General features: G+C 44.1%; 2 protein-coding genes across 2 annotated transcripts in view; one reads left to right on the plus strand and one right to left on the minus strand.

Moving 5' to 3' along the window:
- Positions 1-15,910, minus strand: part of LOC133624001 (uncharacterized) — a 270,822-nt gene that overhangs the window by 121,258 nt on the left and 133,654 nt on the right. The gene's annotated exons all lie outside the window — the stretch shown is intronic.
- On the plus strand, positions 172-15,654 carry LOC140679853 (uncharacterized). The gene is made up of 2 exons (XM_072916171.1): positions 172-566; positions 13,230-15,654. Exons 1-2 carry the CDS (start codon positions 464-466, stop codon positions 14,975-14,977), a joined length of 1,851 nt encoding a protein of 616 aa, XP_072772272.1. The 5' UTR covers positions 172-463; the 3' UTR covers positions 14,978-15,654.

Here is a 15,910-nt window from a genome sequence, read left to right on the forward strand (position 1 = left end):
GAAAATGTAAAATGGACAAGTTTACTTTTATTTTCAGAATGTTGAAATAGTTGTACCGGGGGTGGGACGTGTACTTGTTTCTCTCGCGAGATCTGGAAGAGAGAGCTGGTTACTTGTTTGTCTCGCGAGATCTGACAACACTGCGCGCGAACCAAACACGGCGAAGCAAGATGGCGTCTGACGGTGAAGACGTTATTGCAGTCGTCACAGTTCAGTGTTCTTAATCTGTGCGTCCATGTACACATATATGTCCTTTATTACACTCTATTAAATAGAGTAAACATCGTTAATAACTGTTCGCATCCGGTTATATTAGTCTGAGCGCACTTTGATGCTTCTCGAGCTAGCTTAGCTTGCTAGTTAGCTTAGCTTGTTAGCTGCTAACAAAGAGAGGCGGAAGTGATGAAAACACATCGCTAAGCAGAGATCAAGTGTGAGTGTAAAGTGTTGTGATTGTGTGAAAATGTGCGAAAGAACGATAGCAGAGTACGAGGAGGAACTTTGTCCAACAAAAGAGGAGAAGGAGCGACAACATGAAAAACATCAAGTTGTGTTACACAGAACAGGTTTGTTTACTTCTTACTCTCACATCTTTACTAACTTTATATTTATTATTAACACTATTCTTGAATAGATTGTCTATAGGAAGATGAATTGTCATGTGAGGATGATGCACTGATTGTTTTATTTTGTTCGTAAAAACGAGACAGTTTCAGACACACAATATTTATGAGAGGTTGATGTTCCTCTCAGTGTGTAACAATGTGTATCAACATGTTTTTATCTTTGCAAACCAGTAATTGTAGTCTGCAAATGATGTGTTGTTGAGTGTCGGTGCTGTCTGGAGCTCGGCAGAGTAACCGTGTAATACTCTTCTATATCAGTAGGTGGCAGTCGTTAGCTAATTGCTTTGTAAAGGCAGGTAAAAAGGTGTCTTATGCTTAAACCAAAAATAAACAAAAGGTGAGTGCCGCTAAGAAAGGGCATTGAAGCTTAGGGAAGGCTATGCAGAACGAAAGTAAAACTGAACTGGCTACAAAGTAAACAAAAACAGAATGCTGGACGACAGCAAAGACTTACTGTGGAGCAATGACAACGCTGTCATTGATAGTCATGTCATGTTCGGATGTACATTGTGGACGCCAATGTACATCCGAACATGACATGACTATCAACAATGTCCCCACAAAGAAGGATAAAAACAGCTGAAATATTCTTGATTGCTAAAACAAAGTAGATGCGGGAAATATACGACATGAAACTGCTACAGGAAAATACCAAAAAAAGAGAAAAAGCCACCAAAATAGGAGCGCAAGACAAGAACTAAAACACTACACACAGGAAAACAGCAAAAAACTCCAAATAAGTCGGGGTGATGTGACAGGTGGTGACAGTACACCTACTTTGAGACAAGAGCTATAGTGATGCATGGTTGGTTATGGTTTAAATTCATATCCAACAATTGCGACAACAACTGAGTTTATGATTTCTGCTGGTGGTGTGCCTCCGGTTTTTCTCAACGCAAAAAATGTGCCTTGGCTCAAAAAAGGTTGAAAAACACTGTAGTATTGTATATGTGGATGGGGGCCCTGCTTTGGAAATAACGTGTACTCCTTTCAGAGATCACGTTTAGTTCCACTTCAAACATTCACATGTTGCACAATGAGATGAGTGCTGTAGCACAAGCGTGAGATACCGTGAACAGTTGTGGAACTTTCTAACGAACACAGTGGAAACTATTTTGAGAAAAATGAAATGACGCAGATATTGCTTTCTCCTTTTCCTGTTAACTCGAGAGAGAAAACGGGACCTCGTTGGAAGCGCGATGTATGAGCAGACGCCGTTTGGGTATAACAAAATTGTGTCTGCCAATGTAGTTTACAATGTCACTACATCAGTAGTTGTCAAACTTTTTAGGCCAAGGACCACCTCAGGAAATACTTGGATCTCCAAGTACCACCATCATGAACAACATTAAAATACAGTAGCATAGTAGGCCTTAATTATTCATTAAAAACAAGGAAGAAACTTTATTTAACAAGTATATTCAATATTTTAGCCACTGTAATAGTACACACAGTTTGAACAGTAACATTGTGTTTGAATATAGGAAAATAAAACACTGTACTTAAATAAATAATATTTGGCGTACCACTAGTGGTACACTTACGTCAGTTTTATGTGTATGTACATATATACATATATATGTGTGTTTATATGTATATGTGTGTGTATCAGGGATATAACGGTAAACAGTATAATGATAAACCGCAGTAAAATTCTGGACATTGGGTACTACCGTTTCTTTTTTAATTATTGAAAACCCTCATTTAGTAATGCATTTTAGGCAACATTGCTCACTTCCTGGAAATGCTGCGGCGGCGCGCCTCTGAAGATTGTTAAACTTAAAGGGGAACATTATCATCAGACCTATGTAAGCATCAATATATACCTTGATGTTGCAGAAAAAAGACCATATATTTTTTTAACCGATTTCCGAACTCTAAATGGGTGAATTTTGGCCAATTAAACGCCTTTCTATTATTCGATCTCGGAGCGATGACGTCACAAGGTGGCGTCACATCGGGAGGCAATCCGCCATTTTCTCAAACACATTACAAACACCGAGTCAAATCAGCTCTGTTATTTTCCGTTTTTTCGACTGTTTTCCGTACCTTGGAGACATCATGCCTCGTCGGTGTGTTGTCGGAGGGTGTAACAACACGAACAGGGACGGATTCAAGTTGCACCAGTGGCCCAAAGATGCGAAAGTGGCAAGAAATTGGACGTTTGTTCCGCACACTTTACCGACGAAAGCTATGCTACGACAGAGACGGCAAGAATGTGTGGATATCCTGCGACACTCAAAGCAGATGCATTTCCAGCGATAAAGTCAAAGAAATCTACCACCAGACCCCCATTGAATCTGCCGGAGTGTGTGAGCAATTCAGGGACAAAGGTCCTCGGTAGCACGGCAAGCAATGGCGGCAGTTTGTTCCCGCAGACGAGCGAGCTAAACCCCCTGGATGTCTTGGCTCACACCGTCCCTTATGCCACCGAAGATGATCAAGAGAAGAATATCGACCCTAGCTTCCCTGGCCTGCTGACATCAACTCCAAAACTGGACAGATCAGCTTTCAGGAAAAGAGAGCGGATGAGGGTATGTCTACAGAATATATTAATTGATGAAAATTGGGCTGTCTGCACTCTCAAAGTGCATGTTGTTGCCAAATGTATTTCATATGCTGTAAACCTAGTTCATAGTTGTTAGTTTCCTTTAATGCCCAACAAACACATACCAATCGTTGGTTAGAAGGCGATCGCCGAATTCGTCCTCGCTTTCTCCCGTGTCGCTGGCTGTCGTGTCGTTTTCGTCGGTTTCGCTTGCATACGGTTCAAACCGATATGGCTCAATAGCTTCAGTTTCTTCTTCAATTTCGTTTCCGCTACCTGCCTCCACACTACAACCATCCGTTTCAATACATGCGTAATCTGTTGAATCGCTTAAGCCGCTGAAATCCGAGTCTGAATCCGAGCTAATGTCGCAATAGCTTGCTGTTCTATGCGCCATGTTTGTTTGTGTTGGCATCACTATGTGACGTCACAGGAAAATGGACGGGTGTATATAACGATGGTTAAAATCAGGCACTTTGAAGCTTTTTTTAGGGATATTGCGTGATGGGTAAAATTTTGAAAAAAAACTTCGAAAAATAAAATAAGCCACTGGGAACTGATTTTTAATGGTTTTAACCCTTCTGAAATTGTGATAATGTTCCCCTTTAAAGTACCAATGATTGTCACACAGACACTAGGTGTGGCGAAATTATTCTCTGGTTAGAGCAGGGGTGGGCAATTCATTTTTACCGGGGGCCGCATGAGCAACCCGAGCACTGCTGGATGGCCACATCGACAATATTTCAATTAAATTTTGCTCAATGTTATTTTTGATATACCGTAAGATAAAAAAAAATAATAATAATAATAATTGAATTTAACCTAACTTAACTTTATACAGAAGCAGATTGCTTTTGATGGTTTTATTTAAACTCTTAATCCTTAAATATTTATATTAGGCTTTGTGAAATTGAAATAAGAAAACAAAAACAATCATTGAATCACTGCAATTTATTTTTAACTTGTTCACACTTTAACTTTGTTCCACAAACAAGGAAAAACAACAAACAATTTAACAAGTTGTGGATGGGGGGGGGGGGGTCCACGCGTTCCCTGTGGGCAGGGCGTGTGCAGGAGCCGGCTGTGAAGCAACTGACAGGTGAGGAGATATCTCAGCTGGAACGAGTTATCTAAACACCTGTCTCTTTATTAGCGGCGTCGGAGAGCATGAGAGGGGGTTGTCTGACGGGGAGTGGAGGCGCGACACCCAGGCAGCTGAAAAGCACAGAAAGAGGACCGAGATAAAGACTGCTGAAAAGCATCAGAGACTGGGAGGAAGAAAACACAAATAAAAGACAATTGTAAATCCACAGCTGAAGGGTGTCGCGTGGTAATATTGGTCCAAGAAAGAACCCAACGACAAGAAGACTGGTCACATTGGCACCCAACCAGGTTTGGACCAAAATAAAATTTAAAAAAAAGGAAGAAAGAAAATGTCGGCTCCAACTCCCCTGGAGGCACTTGGGCGAGTGCTGGCGGAGGTGTCGTCCTGCAGGCGCTGATGAGTAGGGCGGGAGGGGCAGCGACAATGAAAGCGCACACCTCCATGCAGCGCATGTCAGAAGCAGAAGACCCCCAGGCGTACGTAGACATTTTTGAGGCCACGGCGGCGGTATGCGACTGGCCTGAAGAAGAGTGGGGGTTGAGGCTGCCGCAGCTCCTGTCGGAGGAGATGCAGCGGGCAGCGTTGAGCCTGCCGGTGGCCTCCAGAGTCCAATTTGCTGATCTCCGGCGGGCCATACAGGACCGGGTTGGCAGCTCCGTAGAGAACCATCAACGCCGATTCCGAGCCATACGGCTGGGGCCCGAGGACCGCCCGTTCACCTTCAGCCACCAGATGCGAGACGCGGCGGAACGGTGGCTGAAACCTCGAGAACAGGACGCCCCCATGTTCGAGATGATTCTGCTGGAACAGTTTCTCGAGTCCATTCCGGCACGGACCTCGGCGTGGGTCCGGTACCACCGCACGTGGGACCTGACGTCGGCGGTGACCTGGGCAGAGGACCACCTGACAGTTCATATGGAGGAGGCGACCCCGAAGACGGCGGAACGACCCACACCGGCCCCGCGCAGACGACTCGTCCACGCCGAGGAGACAGCGACCCCAGAGCCACGCCCCCTCCCGGCGGAGGAGGCCTCGACCCGCGAGCAGGTTACCGCCTCGCACATGCCCCCACAGCCCAAGACACCACACCCACCAGTCTCATCATGGGGGTGGCCGGGTATATAATCTCTCCTTTGCTCCTTATTTCCAGGGTACCGGCGCTGCTGAGAGGGGGCTTCCCCTGCAGACGGTACCTCGAACACTAGGGCAGGCGTGCTGGAGGTGCGGTCAGCCCGGTCATGTGAGACGAGAATGCTCCATGATGGAAGTGGGACAGGTGACGTGGGTTGCCGGCCCTCCAGCGCCCTCCCCCGATCCAGGGGCGACGTATTGCGTCCCGGTAAGGGTACAAGGGAGTACATACCGGGCCATGGTGGATTCAGGCTGCAAACAGTCCATGATCCACCAGAACCTGGTTCGACCCGGGGCGTTGAGGCATGCGACACAGGGGCTAATTAGGTGTATACATGGGGATGTGCACGTGTATCCTATTGTGCCTGTAGAGATTTGGTATAAGGGACAAAAGCATAGGGTTAAGGTTGCCGTAAGCGCGCACCTGACGCACCCCATAATTTTAGGGACAAATTGTCCGAGGTTTCACCAGTTTGTGACACAATGTGGAGGGGTGCGTTCACGGACAGTAGAACAGGGGAATATCCGTGCAGTTCTCAGTGGCGACGCGTGTTCATCCGGCACTGCCGAGCGGGAACCGGCGGGGGCATCGCAGACCCTCCATCGGCACCCGACGGAGGATTTTCCCCTTGAGCAGTCCCGTGATGAAACATTGCGCTCGGCCTGGGACCAGGTGGATTACATCGACAGTCAGCTGGTGCGCCCGGGGAAAGCGCGGGTATTCCCCCACTTTTCAATTATTAGAGATAGGTTATACCGAGTGAGCCGTGACACTCAAGCGGGAGAGGAATCCACCCAGTTGTTGGTGCCAAAACACGGCCAGGAAATGATCTTCCAGGCGGCGCATTGTAATCCCATGTCTGGCCACATGGGGTACGATAAAACACTCAATCGGGTCATGGTTCGATTCTATTGGCCGGGCAGACGTGCGCCGGTGGTGTGCTGCCTGCCCGGATTGCCAGCTGGTGAATCCGGCGGCCATCCCGAAGGCGCCCTTGCGCCCATTACCGCTCATGGAGTCCCATTCGAGAGAATTGGGATGGACCTCATCGGACCATTTCACCCGAGCACAAGGGGATATCGCTTTGTGTTAGTCCTGGTGGATTACGCAACGCGCTATCCCGAAGCAGTGCCCCTGCGCTCCATCTCTGCCAAGAGTGTTGCGCAAGCTCTGTTTCAGGTCATCTCCCGAGTCGGAATCCCGAAAGAGATTCTGACGGACCAAGGCACGTCCTTTATGCCACGCACGTTAAAGGAACTATACCGGTCACTGGGAATTAAAGCGATCCGCACCAGTGTGTACCACCCACAAACAGATGGGCTGGTGGAACGGTTAAATAAAATGCTGAAAACCATGATCCGTAAGTTCAGGCACGAGGACAAACCAAATTGGGATAAATGGCTGTATCCCCTAATGTTTGCGATGCGGGAGGTACCTCAGGCCTCCATAGGCTTTGCGCCTTTCAAGCTATTATACGGCAGAAGGCCGCGGGGAGTGCTGGACCTAATTAAGGAAAGCTTGGAGGAGGGTTCAAGTTCCAGTAAAAACGAAATTCAGTACGTTATGAACATGTGAGCAAAACTCCACACGGCAGCAGAGTACGTATAACAAGGGGACCCAGCTTACAAAATTTTCATCGGGAGAAAAAGGTACAGTACGGTGGAGAAGGAGTGCCTCGTCATCCGGTGGGCGGTCGGGGCCCTCCGGTACTACCTGTTGGGGCGCAAACCACAAACCACTCCAATGGCTCCACCGCATGAAAGATGCCAACGCACGGATCACCCGGTGGTACCTTGCGTTGCAACCCTACAACTTCCGGGTGGTCCACCGGCCGGGGACGCAGATGGCCCTAGCCGACTTTCTCTCTCTCGCCCCTCTACGGGGTGGGGGCCTTAATCTGGCGGTGGAGGCATGTGGAAGGGGCGTGGTCCACGCGTTCTCTGTGGGCAGGGCGTGTGCAGGAGCCGGCTGTGAAGCAACTGACAGGTGAGGAGATATCTCAGCTGGAACGAGTTATCTAAACACCTGTCTCTTTATTAGCGGCGTCGGAGAGCATGAGAGGGGGTTGTCTGACGGGGAGTGGAGGCACGACACCCAGGCTGCTGAAAAGCACAGAAAGAGAACCGAGATAAAGACTTCTGAAAAGCATCAGAGACTGGGAGGAAAAAAAACACAAATAAAAGACAATTGTAAATCCACAGCGGAAAGGTGTCGCATGGTAATATTGGTCCAAAAAAGAACCCAACGACAAGAAGACTGGTCACACAAGTTTATAGAAATACCGCAATACAACAAACAAAAGTCCAACGTATTTCCCCGTCAGAATTATCCAACCATCTGTTGTCACACCTGCCAGCTTGTCCCATTTCAGCCCTAACATGTCCAAACACGCATTTACCTCTGTGAACAAGTCATTACCTGTGGTTATCCCTTTAATTGACTGCATGGCTGCCAGTTCCTCCGTGATTTGAAAGTTTTGCAGTTATCCCACGTAAAAAGATGAGCAGCTGGGCGGTGTCACGTACATCGCAGCTCTCATCCAAAGCCAGCGTAAAACAGTCAAAGTCGGCCGTTCTGTTCTTCAGCTGAAGCTCCACGTTTCCAGCGATGGTCTCAACCCGCCTGGTTACAGTGCGTCGGGAGAGTGACACGTTCTCAAATGTGCCCCTTTTCTCCGGGAATATCAACATAACAGAGTCCAATACGTTTTCTGGCGATTTTGTGAGAAATGGCGAAACTTGTCCTGACGGCTGCATCTCGGGGGGGGGGTGAAATTTGGCAAAAAGTCCTTGTTGGGTTTGCAGTTTTACCATCAACGCATCAGCCTCCCTTGCACGCTCTTCATCAGACAGATTCCGCTATTTTTCCTCGTGCTTCGTCGTGTAGTGGCGATTCAAATTATATTCTTTAAACACAGCAACCTGTGTACCACAAATTAAGCACACGGCTTTACCTTTAAAGAAATACTTGGCAGTCCATGTCTTGTTGAAAACACGGCATTCGTCATCAACTTTTCTTTTTTTAGCGTAAGCTGACATCTTGGGGATAACCGGGCATCACTTGTCGCTGTGCACCTTCACTCACAGGTTACACACGGACATACGTTTCATATATAACACTTTTCAAAATAAAAGCAGCACAGTTGTATTGCACGCACAACATAGATGTTTTTTAAAATAGAGGGTAGCTTCCTTCCGCCTTTGGGTGGGGGGACGAGTCCTGACTGTTGTTTGTGCTTACGCACCACAGCAACTCAGAGTACCCACTCTTTTTGGATTCCCTTGAGGGAGTACTGGAGAGTGCTCCCTCGGGTGATTCCCTTGTTCTGCTGGGGGACTTCAACGCTCATGTTGGCAACGACAGTGAAACCTGGAGAGGCGTGCTTGGGAAGAATGGCCGCCCGGATCTGAACCCAAGTTGTGCTTTGTTATTGGACTTTTGTGCTCGTCACGGATTGTCCATAACAAACACCATGTTCAAACATAAGGGTGTCCATATGTGCACTTGGCACCAGGACACCCTCGGCCGCAGTTCCATGATTTACTTTGTAATTGTGTCATCGGATTTGCGGCCTCATGTTTTGGACACTCGGGTGAAGAGTGGGGCAGAGATTTCTACGAATCACCACCTGGTAGTTAGCTGGCTCCGATGGTGGGGGAGGATGCCGGACAGACCTGGCAGGCCCAAACGCATTGTGAGGGTCCGCTGGGAATGCCTAGCAGAGTCTCCTGTCAGAGAGAGTTTCAATTCCCACCTCCGGAAGAACTTTGAACATGTCACGAGGGAGGTGCTGGACATTGAGTCCGAGTGGACAATGTTCCGTGCCTCTATTGTCGAGGCGGCCGATTGGAGCTGTGGCCGCAAGGTAGTTGGTGCCTGTCGTGGCGGTAATCCTAGAACCCGCTGGTGTACACCAGCAGTGAGGGATGCCGTCAAGCTGAATAAAGAGTCCTATCGGGTCCTTTTGGCTCATAGGACTCCAGAGGCAGCGGACAGGTACCGACAGGCCAAGCGAAGTGCGGCTTCAGCGGTCGCGGAGGCAAAAACTCGGACATGGGAGGAGTTCGGGGAAGCCATGGAAAACGACTTCCAGACGGTTTCGAAAAAATTCTGGTCCACTATCCGCCGCCTCAGGGGGGGATGCAGTGCACTGTCCACACCGTGTATGGTGAGGATGGTGTGCTGCTGACCTCTACTGCGGCTGTTGTGGATCGGTGGAGGGAATACTTAGAAGACCTCCTCAATCCCACCAACACGTCTTCCTATGAGGAAGCAGTGCCTGGGGAATCTGTGGTGGGCTCTCCTATTTCTGGGACTGAGGTAGTTAAAAAGCTCCTCGGTGGCCACGCTCGGGAATCATTTGGTGATTTAACCCCCAACCCTTGATGCTGAGTGCCAAGCAAGGAGGCAATGGGTCCCATGTTTATAGTCTTTGGTATGACTCGGCCGGGGTTTGAACTCACGACTTTCCAGTCTCAGGGCAGACACTCTAACCACAAGTCCACTGAGCAGGTCGATGGTTAATGCATCCTCAATAGAAAATAAACCTCAGCAAACGTTAGCTAACAATTGAGTCATTGGTAGCCGCTTTATTCTGCCTATAAAGTGCTCTAAATAACATCCTAAGACCTTCATCAACATTTTAAATACACACTGTAAGTATATATGTAATCATTCTTAATAACATGTCATATTTACATATCTTGCTCATTTTAAGCATACAATGTCAGCTCTCACTGGGATGCCGACTGATGGGATGTTCATATCTTCCCGTTTAGATGAAGAATTAATCCTCACAAAGGGCTAAAAAAGGGTGAGTGCAAAAGAGCGTATTTTCGTGTCTTTCTTGCCATCTCCAGGTCTAAGTTGGATGTCAAAGTTGACCAAGTTCTCGGTTTATGTCCACAACCTTCACCATATAAGTGAGAAGCATGATTTATAATCTAGAATTAGCTTTCACCATCTTAGAGGTGAGAAAGCAGCTCAGTATGTCAATATAGCAGCATAAGCTAGTTACTTCTGTGATCAATGCGCCGCTAAAAGTAGGTCCTTAACGTTAGCGCTTATAATAACAATATCGCTAATACTTGGTTAATATTCAGGTCACAAAATGTAAATGGAGTATTGTTGGCAGTTTTTGGATGGTTATTTGGAGGACTTTGTGGGTCTAATAGAGGAGCTCCCATTGACTCCAATGTTAGCTGATTGTTGCTCACGTTTATTTACTCATTAGAATTCATAAACATTTAAAACATATGTCTTACATAAGGATTGTGAATGATAGGCGACATTTGAAAAAAGTGCAGTTTCCTTTGAATTTGTCAGATAAGTAAACAGTCCTTCAAATTAAAGATGAAAAACAATTGAGGTTGTTTATAGATATTATCCACAATGAAGTTACAGTAAAACTAAGCACACAAGGGAAAGTACATTCATATACACATGAAGTACACATATGTGTAAGAATCATGTTAACCACCAAAATATTGTCTCGTTCTCCTAAAGCCAATATCGAGTATCCTTTGGTGAGCTGACCGTATCGTCACACCCTTAGTTGAAAGCACACCAACCCCATGACATGACACTTCCACGTGATGTAGAACAGTAGTACAACATTTTAAACATACACACACATCTGAAGAATATAAAAAATAAATATATTTGGTGGGCCAAACAAAATGACTCGGCGAACCAATGTTTGGTATGGGCGATATGACCTCAAATCTATATCCTAATAACAATATATGTCACGATATATCATTTGGTATATGATTGATAATAGAAGAATTTCAAAGCGGGTTACAAAAGCTCCTAATTTGTCAGCTGACATATGCAGTAACATATTGTGTCATTTCTAATTGTATTATTTTGTCGAAACTATTATTATTAATGTACAAACCCCGTTTCCACATGAGTTGGGAAATTGTGTTAGATGTAAATATAAACGGAATACAATGATTTGCAAATCACTTTCAACCCATATTCAGTTGAATGCACTACAAAGACAACATATTTGATGTTCAAACTGATAAACTTAATTTTTTTTTTTGCAAATAATAATTAACTTAGTATTTCATGGCTGCAACACGTGCCAAAGTAGTTGGGAAATGGCATGTTCACCACTGTGCTACATGGCCTTTCCTTTTAACAACACTCAGTAAACATTTGGGAACTGAGGAGACACATTTTTTAAGCTTCTCAGGTGGAATTCTTTCCCATTCTTGCTTGATGTACAGCTTAAGTTGTTCAACAGTCCGGGGGTCTCCGTTGTGCTATTTTAGGCTTCAAAATGCGCCACACATTTTCATTCGGAGACAGGTCTTGACTACAAGCAGGCCAGTCTAGTACCCGCACTCTTTTACTATGAAACAACGTTGATGTAACACGTGGCTTGGCATTGTCTTGCTGAAATAAGCAGGGGCGTCCATGGTAACGTTGCTTGGATGGCAACATATGTTGCTCCAAAACCTGTATGTACCTTTCAGCATTAATGGCGCCTTCACAGATGTGTAAGTTACCCATGTCTTGGGCACTAATACACCCCCATACCATCACACATGCTGGCTTTTACACTTTGCACCTATAACAATCCGGATGGTTCTTTTCCTCTTTAGTCCGGAGGACACGACGTCCACAGTTTCCAAAAACAATTTGAAATGTGGACTCGTCAGACCACAGAACACTTTTCCACTTTGTATCAGTCCATCTTAGATGAGCTCAGGCCCAGCGAAGCTGACAGCGTTTCCGGGTGTTGTTGATAAACGGTTTTCACCTTGCATAGGAGAGTTTTAACTTGCACTTACAGATGTAGCGACCAACTGTAGTTACTGACAGTGGGGTTCTGAAGTGTTCCTGAGCCCATGTGGTGATATCCTTTACACACTGATGTCGCTTGTTGGTGCAGTACAGCCTGAGGGATCGAAGGTCACGGGCTTAGCTGCTTACGTGCAGTGATTTCTCCAGATTCTCTGAACCCTTTGATGATATTACGGAGCGTAGATGGTGAAATCCCTAAATTCCTTGCAATAGCTGGTTGAGAAAGGTTTTTCTTAAACTGTTCAACAATTTGCTCACGCATTTGTTGACAAAGTGGTGACCCTCGCCCCATCCTTGTTTGTGAATGACTGAACATTTCATGGAATCTACTTTTATACCCAATCATGGCACCCACCTGTTCCCAATTTGCCTGTGCACGTTTGGGATGTTCCAAATAAGTGTTTGATGAGCATTCCTCAACTTTATCAGTATTTATTGCCACCTTTCCCAACTTCTTTTGTCACGTGTTGCTGGAATCGAATTCTAAAGTTAATGATTATTTACAAAAAAAAAAAAAGTTTACCAGTTTAAACATCAAATATGTTGTCTTTGTAGCATATTCAACTGAATATGGGTTGAAAATGATTTGCAAATCATTGTATTTCGTTTATATTTACATCTAACACAATTTCCCAACTCATATGGAAACAGGGTTTGTACTTGTTTATTTACTGTTAATATCTGGTTACTTTATTTTAGAAAATAATACTGGAAATGATGTCATATTTTACTGCATATTTCAGCAACTAAATTAGGAGCCTGTGTAGCCAGTTTTGTAATGCTTCTATTAGTAATTTTATATGAAATAATGTATGGCAAAATCAATTTTAAACCATATCGTCCATCCATAGTAAAAAGTCCTGTCGTCCTGGTTTGTTTTTCTTTTCCTGTGAATTCCTGAGATTTCAAGACAGTTCATACGATAACTTGTTTTTCCTAAGTGCATGTAAAAGTACTGAATGCATTGTGTGACTGAGCAGAGATGGTGTGTTTGTCTTGCAGACGTCTGTGAAGAACATCTTCACCCTGAGCAACAGAAGTGGAGCTTCAGGATGCGGACGGAGGAGCCACAGCCCTCCCACATTAAGAAGGAAGAGGAATGCCCACTGATCCATCATTTTAAAAAGGAAGAGGAGGACCCACCGACACCCCATTTTAAAGAGGAAACAGTGGATCCACTGAACCCTCACATAAAGGAGGAAGAGGAGGACCCACTGAGCCCTCACATTAAAGAGGAAGAGGAGGAACACAGCATCAGTCAGCAGGGAGAGCATCTTGAAGGACTGGAGGAGGTTGATGTCACCAAGATGCCAGTGACTGGTGTCCCTGTGAAGAGTGAAGGTGATGAGGTCAAAGGTGAGAGTGAGGAGAAGAGAGAGGCGGAGCCTCCAAGCAGCAGCTCAACTCAACACATGACAACAGAAGCTGATGGAGACCACTGTGGAGGATCACAAGCAGACAAGCTCTTAGCTCCACTATCAGATAGTGAGGACACAACGTCACACTCTCCTGACACTGATGATGAAGACTCTAAAGATGATAAGACATGTCACACTGACAACACACACGTCACATGTTCTCACTGTGACAAAACTTTTAAAACTCCTAGTAAATTGAAAAGTCACATGAGAACACACACTGGAGAAAAACCTTTTTCATGTTCAATCTGCGGTAAAGATTTTAGTCATAAGCACGATTTGAAAAGACACATGGGAATACACACTGGAGAAAAACCTTTTACCTGCTCAGAATGCGGTAGAGATTTTAGTCTAAAACGAGTGCTGATAGAACATATGAGAATACACACTGGAGAAAAACCTTTTACCTGCTCAGAATGCGGTAGAGATTTTAGACTAAAACGAGTGCTGATAGAACATATGAGAATACACACTGGAGAAAAACCTTTTACCTGCTCAGAATGCGGTAGAGATTTTAGACTAAAACAAATGCTGAAAGAACACATGAGAATACACACTGGAGAAAAACCATTCATGTGCTCAATTTGTAGTAAAGGTTTCCCCCAGAAGGGAAATCTGATACGACACACAAAAACACACACTGGAGAAAAACCTTTTTCATGTTCAATCTGTGGTAAAGATTTTATTCAAAGGGAACATTTCAAAGCACACATGAGAAGACACACAGGGGAAAGACCTTTTTCATGTTCAATCTGCGGTACAGATTTTACAAGAAGGGAACATTTCAAAGAACACATGATAATACACACTGGAGAAAAACCTTTTACCTGCTCAGAATGTGGTAACGCTTTTGGACGAAGAAGCAGTTTGAATGCACACATGAGAATACACACTGGAGAAAAAAAAAATTCTTGTTCAATCTGCGGGAAAGGTTTTGTAAGAAGTCAGTGTTTAAAAGAACACATGAGAACACACACTGGAGAAAAACCTTTTTCCTGCTTAGAATGTGGTAAAGCTTTTATACGAAGAAGCCTTATGAAAGTACACATGAGAATACACACTGGAGAAAAACCTTTTTCCTGCTCAGAATGTGGTAAAAGTTTTATAATAAGTCAAAGTTTAAAAAATCACATGAGAACGCACTCTGGTAAAAAACCATATTCCTGTTCAAGCTGCTACAAAAGCTTTCGTCACCTAGACACTCTTACAGCACACATGAGAACACACACAGGAGAGAAAGTGTTGAGTTGCAGTGTGTGTGGTGAAAGATTCTCTTCTATGTACCAGTGTAAGAAACACAAGTGTGCTGGTGAGAACAGCAGCAGCAAATGAAGATGCAGGATTTGAAATAAACTGTCAAAACTTAACGTTGACCTTCTAACAAAATCAGCACATAGATTCTAACATTTATAGATTAGATATTTTAGATTATTGCTTTTATCAGTCAAGTACATGTTTTAATATACAACATTGTGTACTTTTATTTAAAAATGAACACAACACTTTGACTGTAAAGGTGAGAATAAAAAGGACAAAATGTGTTACAAATACATTTTATGTGTATAGAGATATTTAGAAATCATTTTTAATGTTTAATGATGTTATAGATGAATTCTATATGATGTACATATTTGTTTTACATGTGTTCATACCTTTGTTTTTGAGTACTCATAAATCCCTCTTAGTTCATATTTACTGGTTCACATCTGAAACATCTTCTGGACCACTTCTGGAAGCATATTATTATTTACTTTATACATCATTTGAACAGTTGTGTTTTATACAAGATCATTTACTTTTAAAATGTGTGACTTTATTAATCATTTGTTGGGTCTCAATAATCTAATTCTATTAATTATCTTTATTACTGTCTTTTGTAATATGAATATTGTTTTATATGTATGTCCCCTTTATGTAATGTGTAGATTAGAGAAAATGGCAACATTATATGTGGAAGGTTATGAAGGATAGTTTTGTTTTTAGTAATCTACATTTCTTATTAAAAAACTACACATGAAAATTGTTTTTTCAAGTTGTTCCCCCCCCCCCCCCCCTTTTTTTTAGAATCCCTCAAACATGATCTATTTCAGAAAACATGGGAAAGTTTGGAATGTTAGGGAAAAGTCAATAATGTACATCATCCCACAGAGCTTTACTGTACATCCATCCATTTTTTCTACCACTTGTCCCTTTTATTTGATATGTATAGCCTTTAATCACAAACTTGTCTGCCAAAGGGTGTTGCGTTTTGGAGAAACTCCTTCT

Source organism: Nerophis lumbriciformis, linkage group LG26 (genome assembly GCF_033978685.3).
Source record: "Nerophis lumbriciformis linkage group LG26, RoL_Nlum_v2.1, whole genome shotgun sequence".
In the NCBI taxonomy this organism is placed as follows: domain Eukaryota; kingdom Metazoa; phylum Chordata; class Actinopteri; order Syngnathiformes; family Syngnathidae; genus Nerophis; species Nerophis lumbriciformis.

Excerpts from the sequence above, each read along its gene's own strand:
- LOC140679853 (XM_072916171.1), top strand. The coding sequence starts at position 464 with ATGTGCGAAAGAACGATAGCAGAGTACGAGGAGGAACTTTGTCCAACA. Across the intron at positions 567-13,229 it reads AGTTGTGTTACACAGAACAG|ACGTCTGTGAAGAACATCTT; the intron begins GTTTGTTTACTT and ends TTTGTCTTGCAG.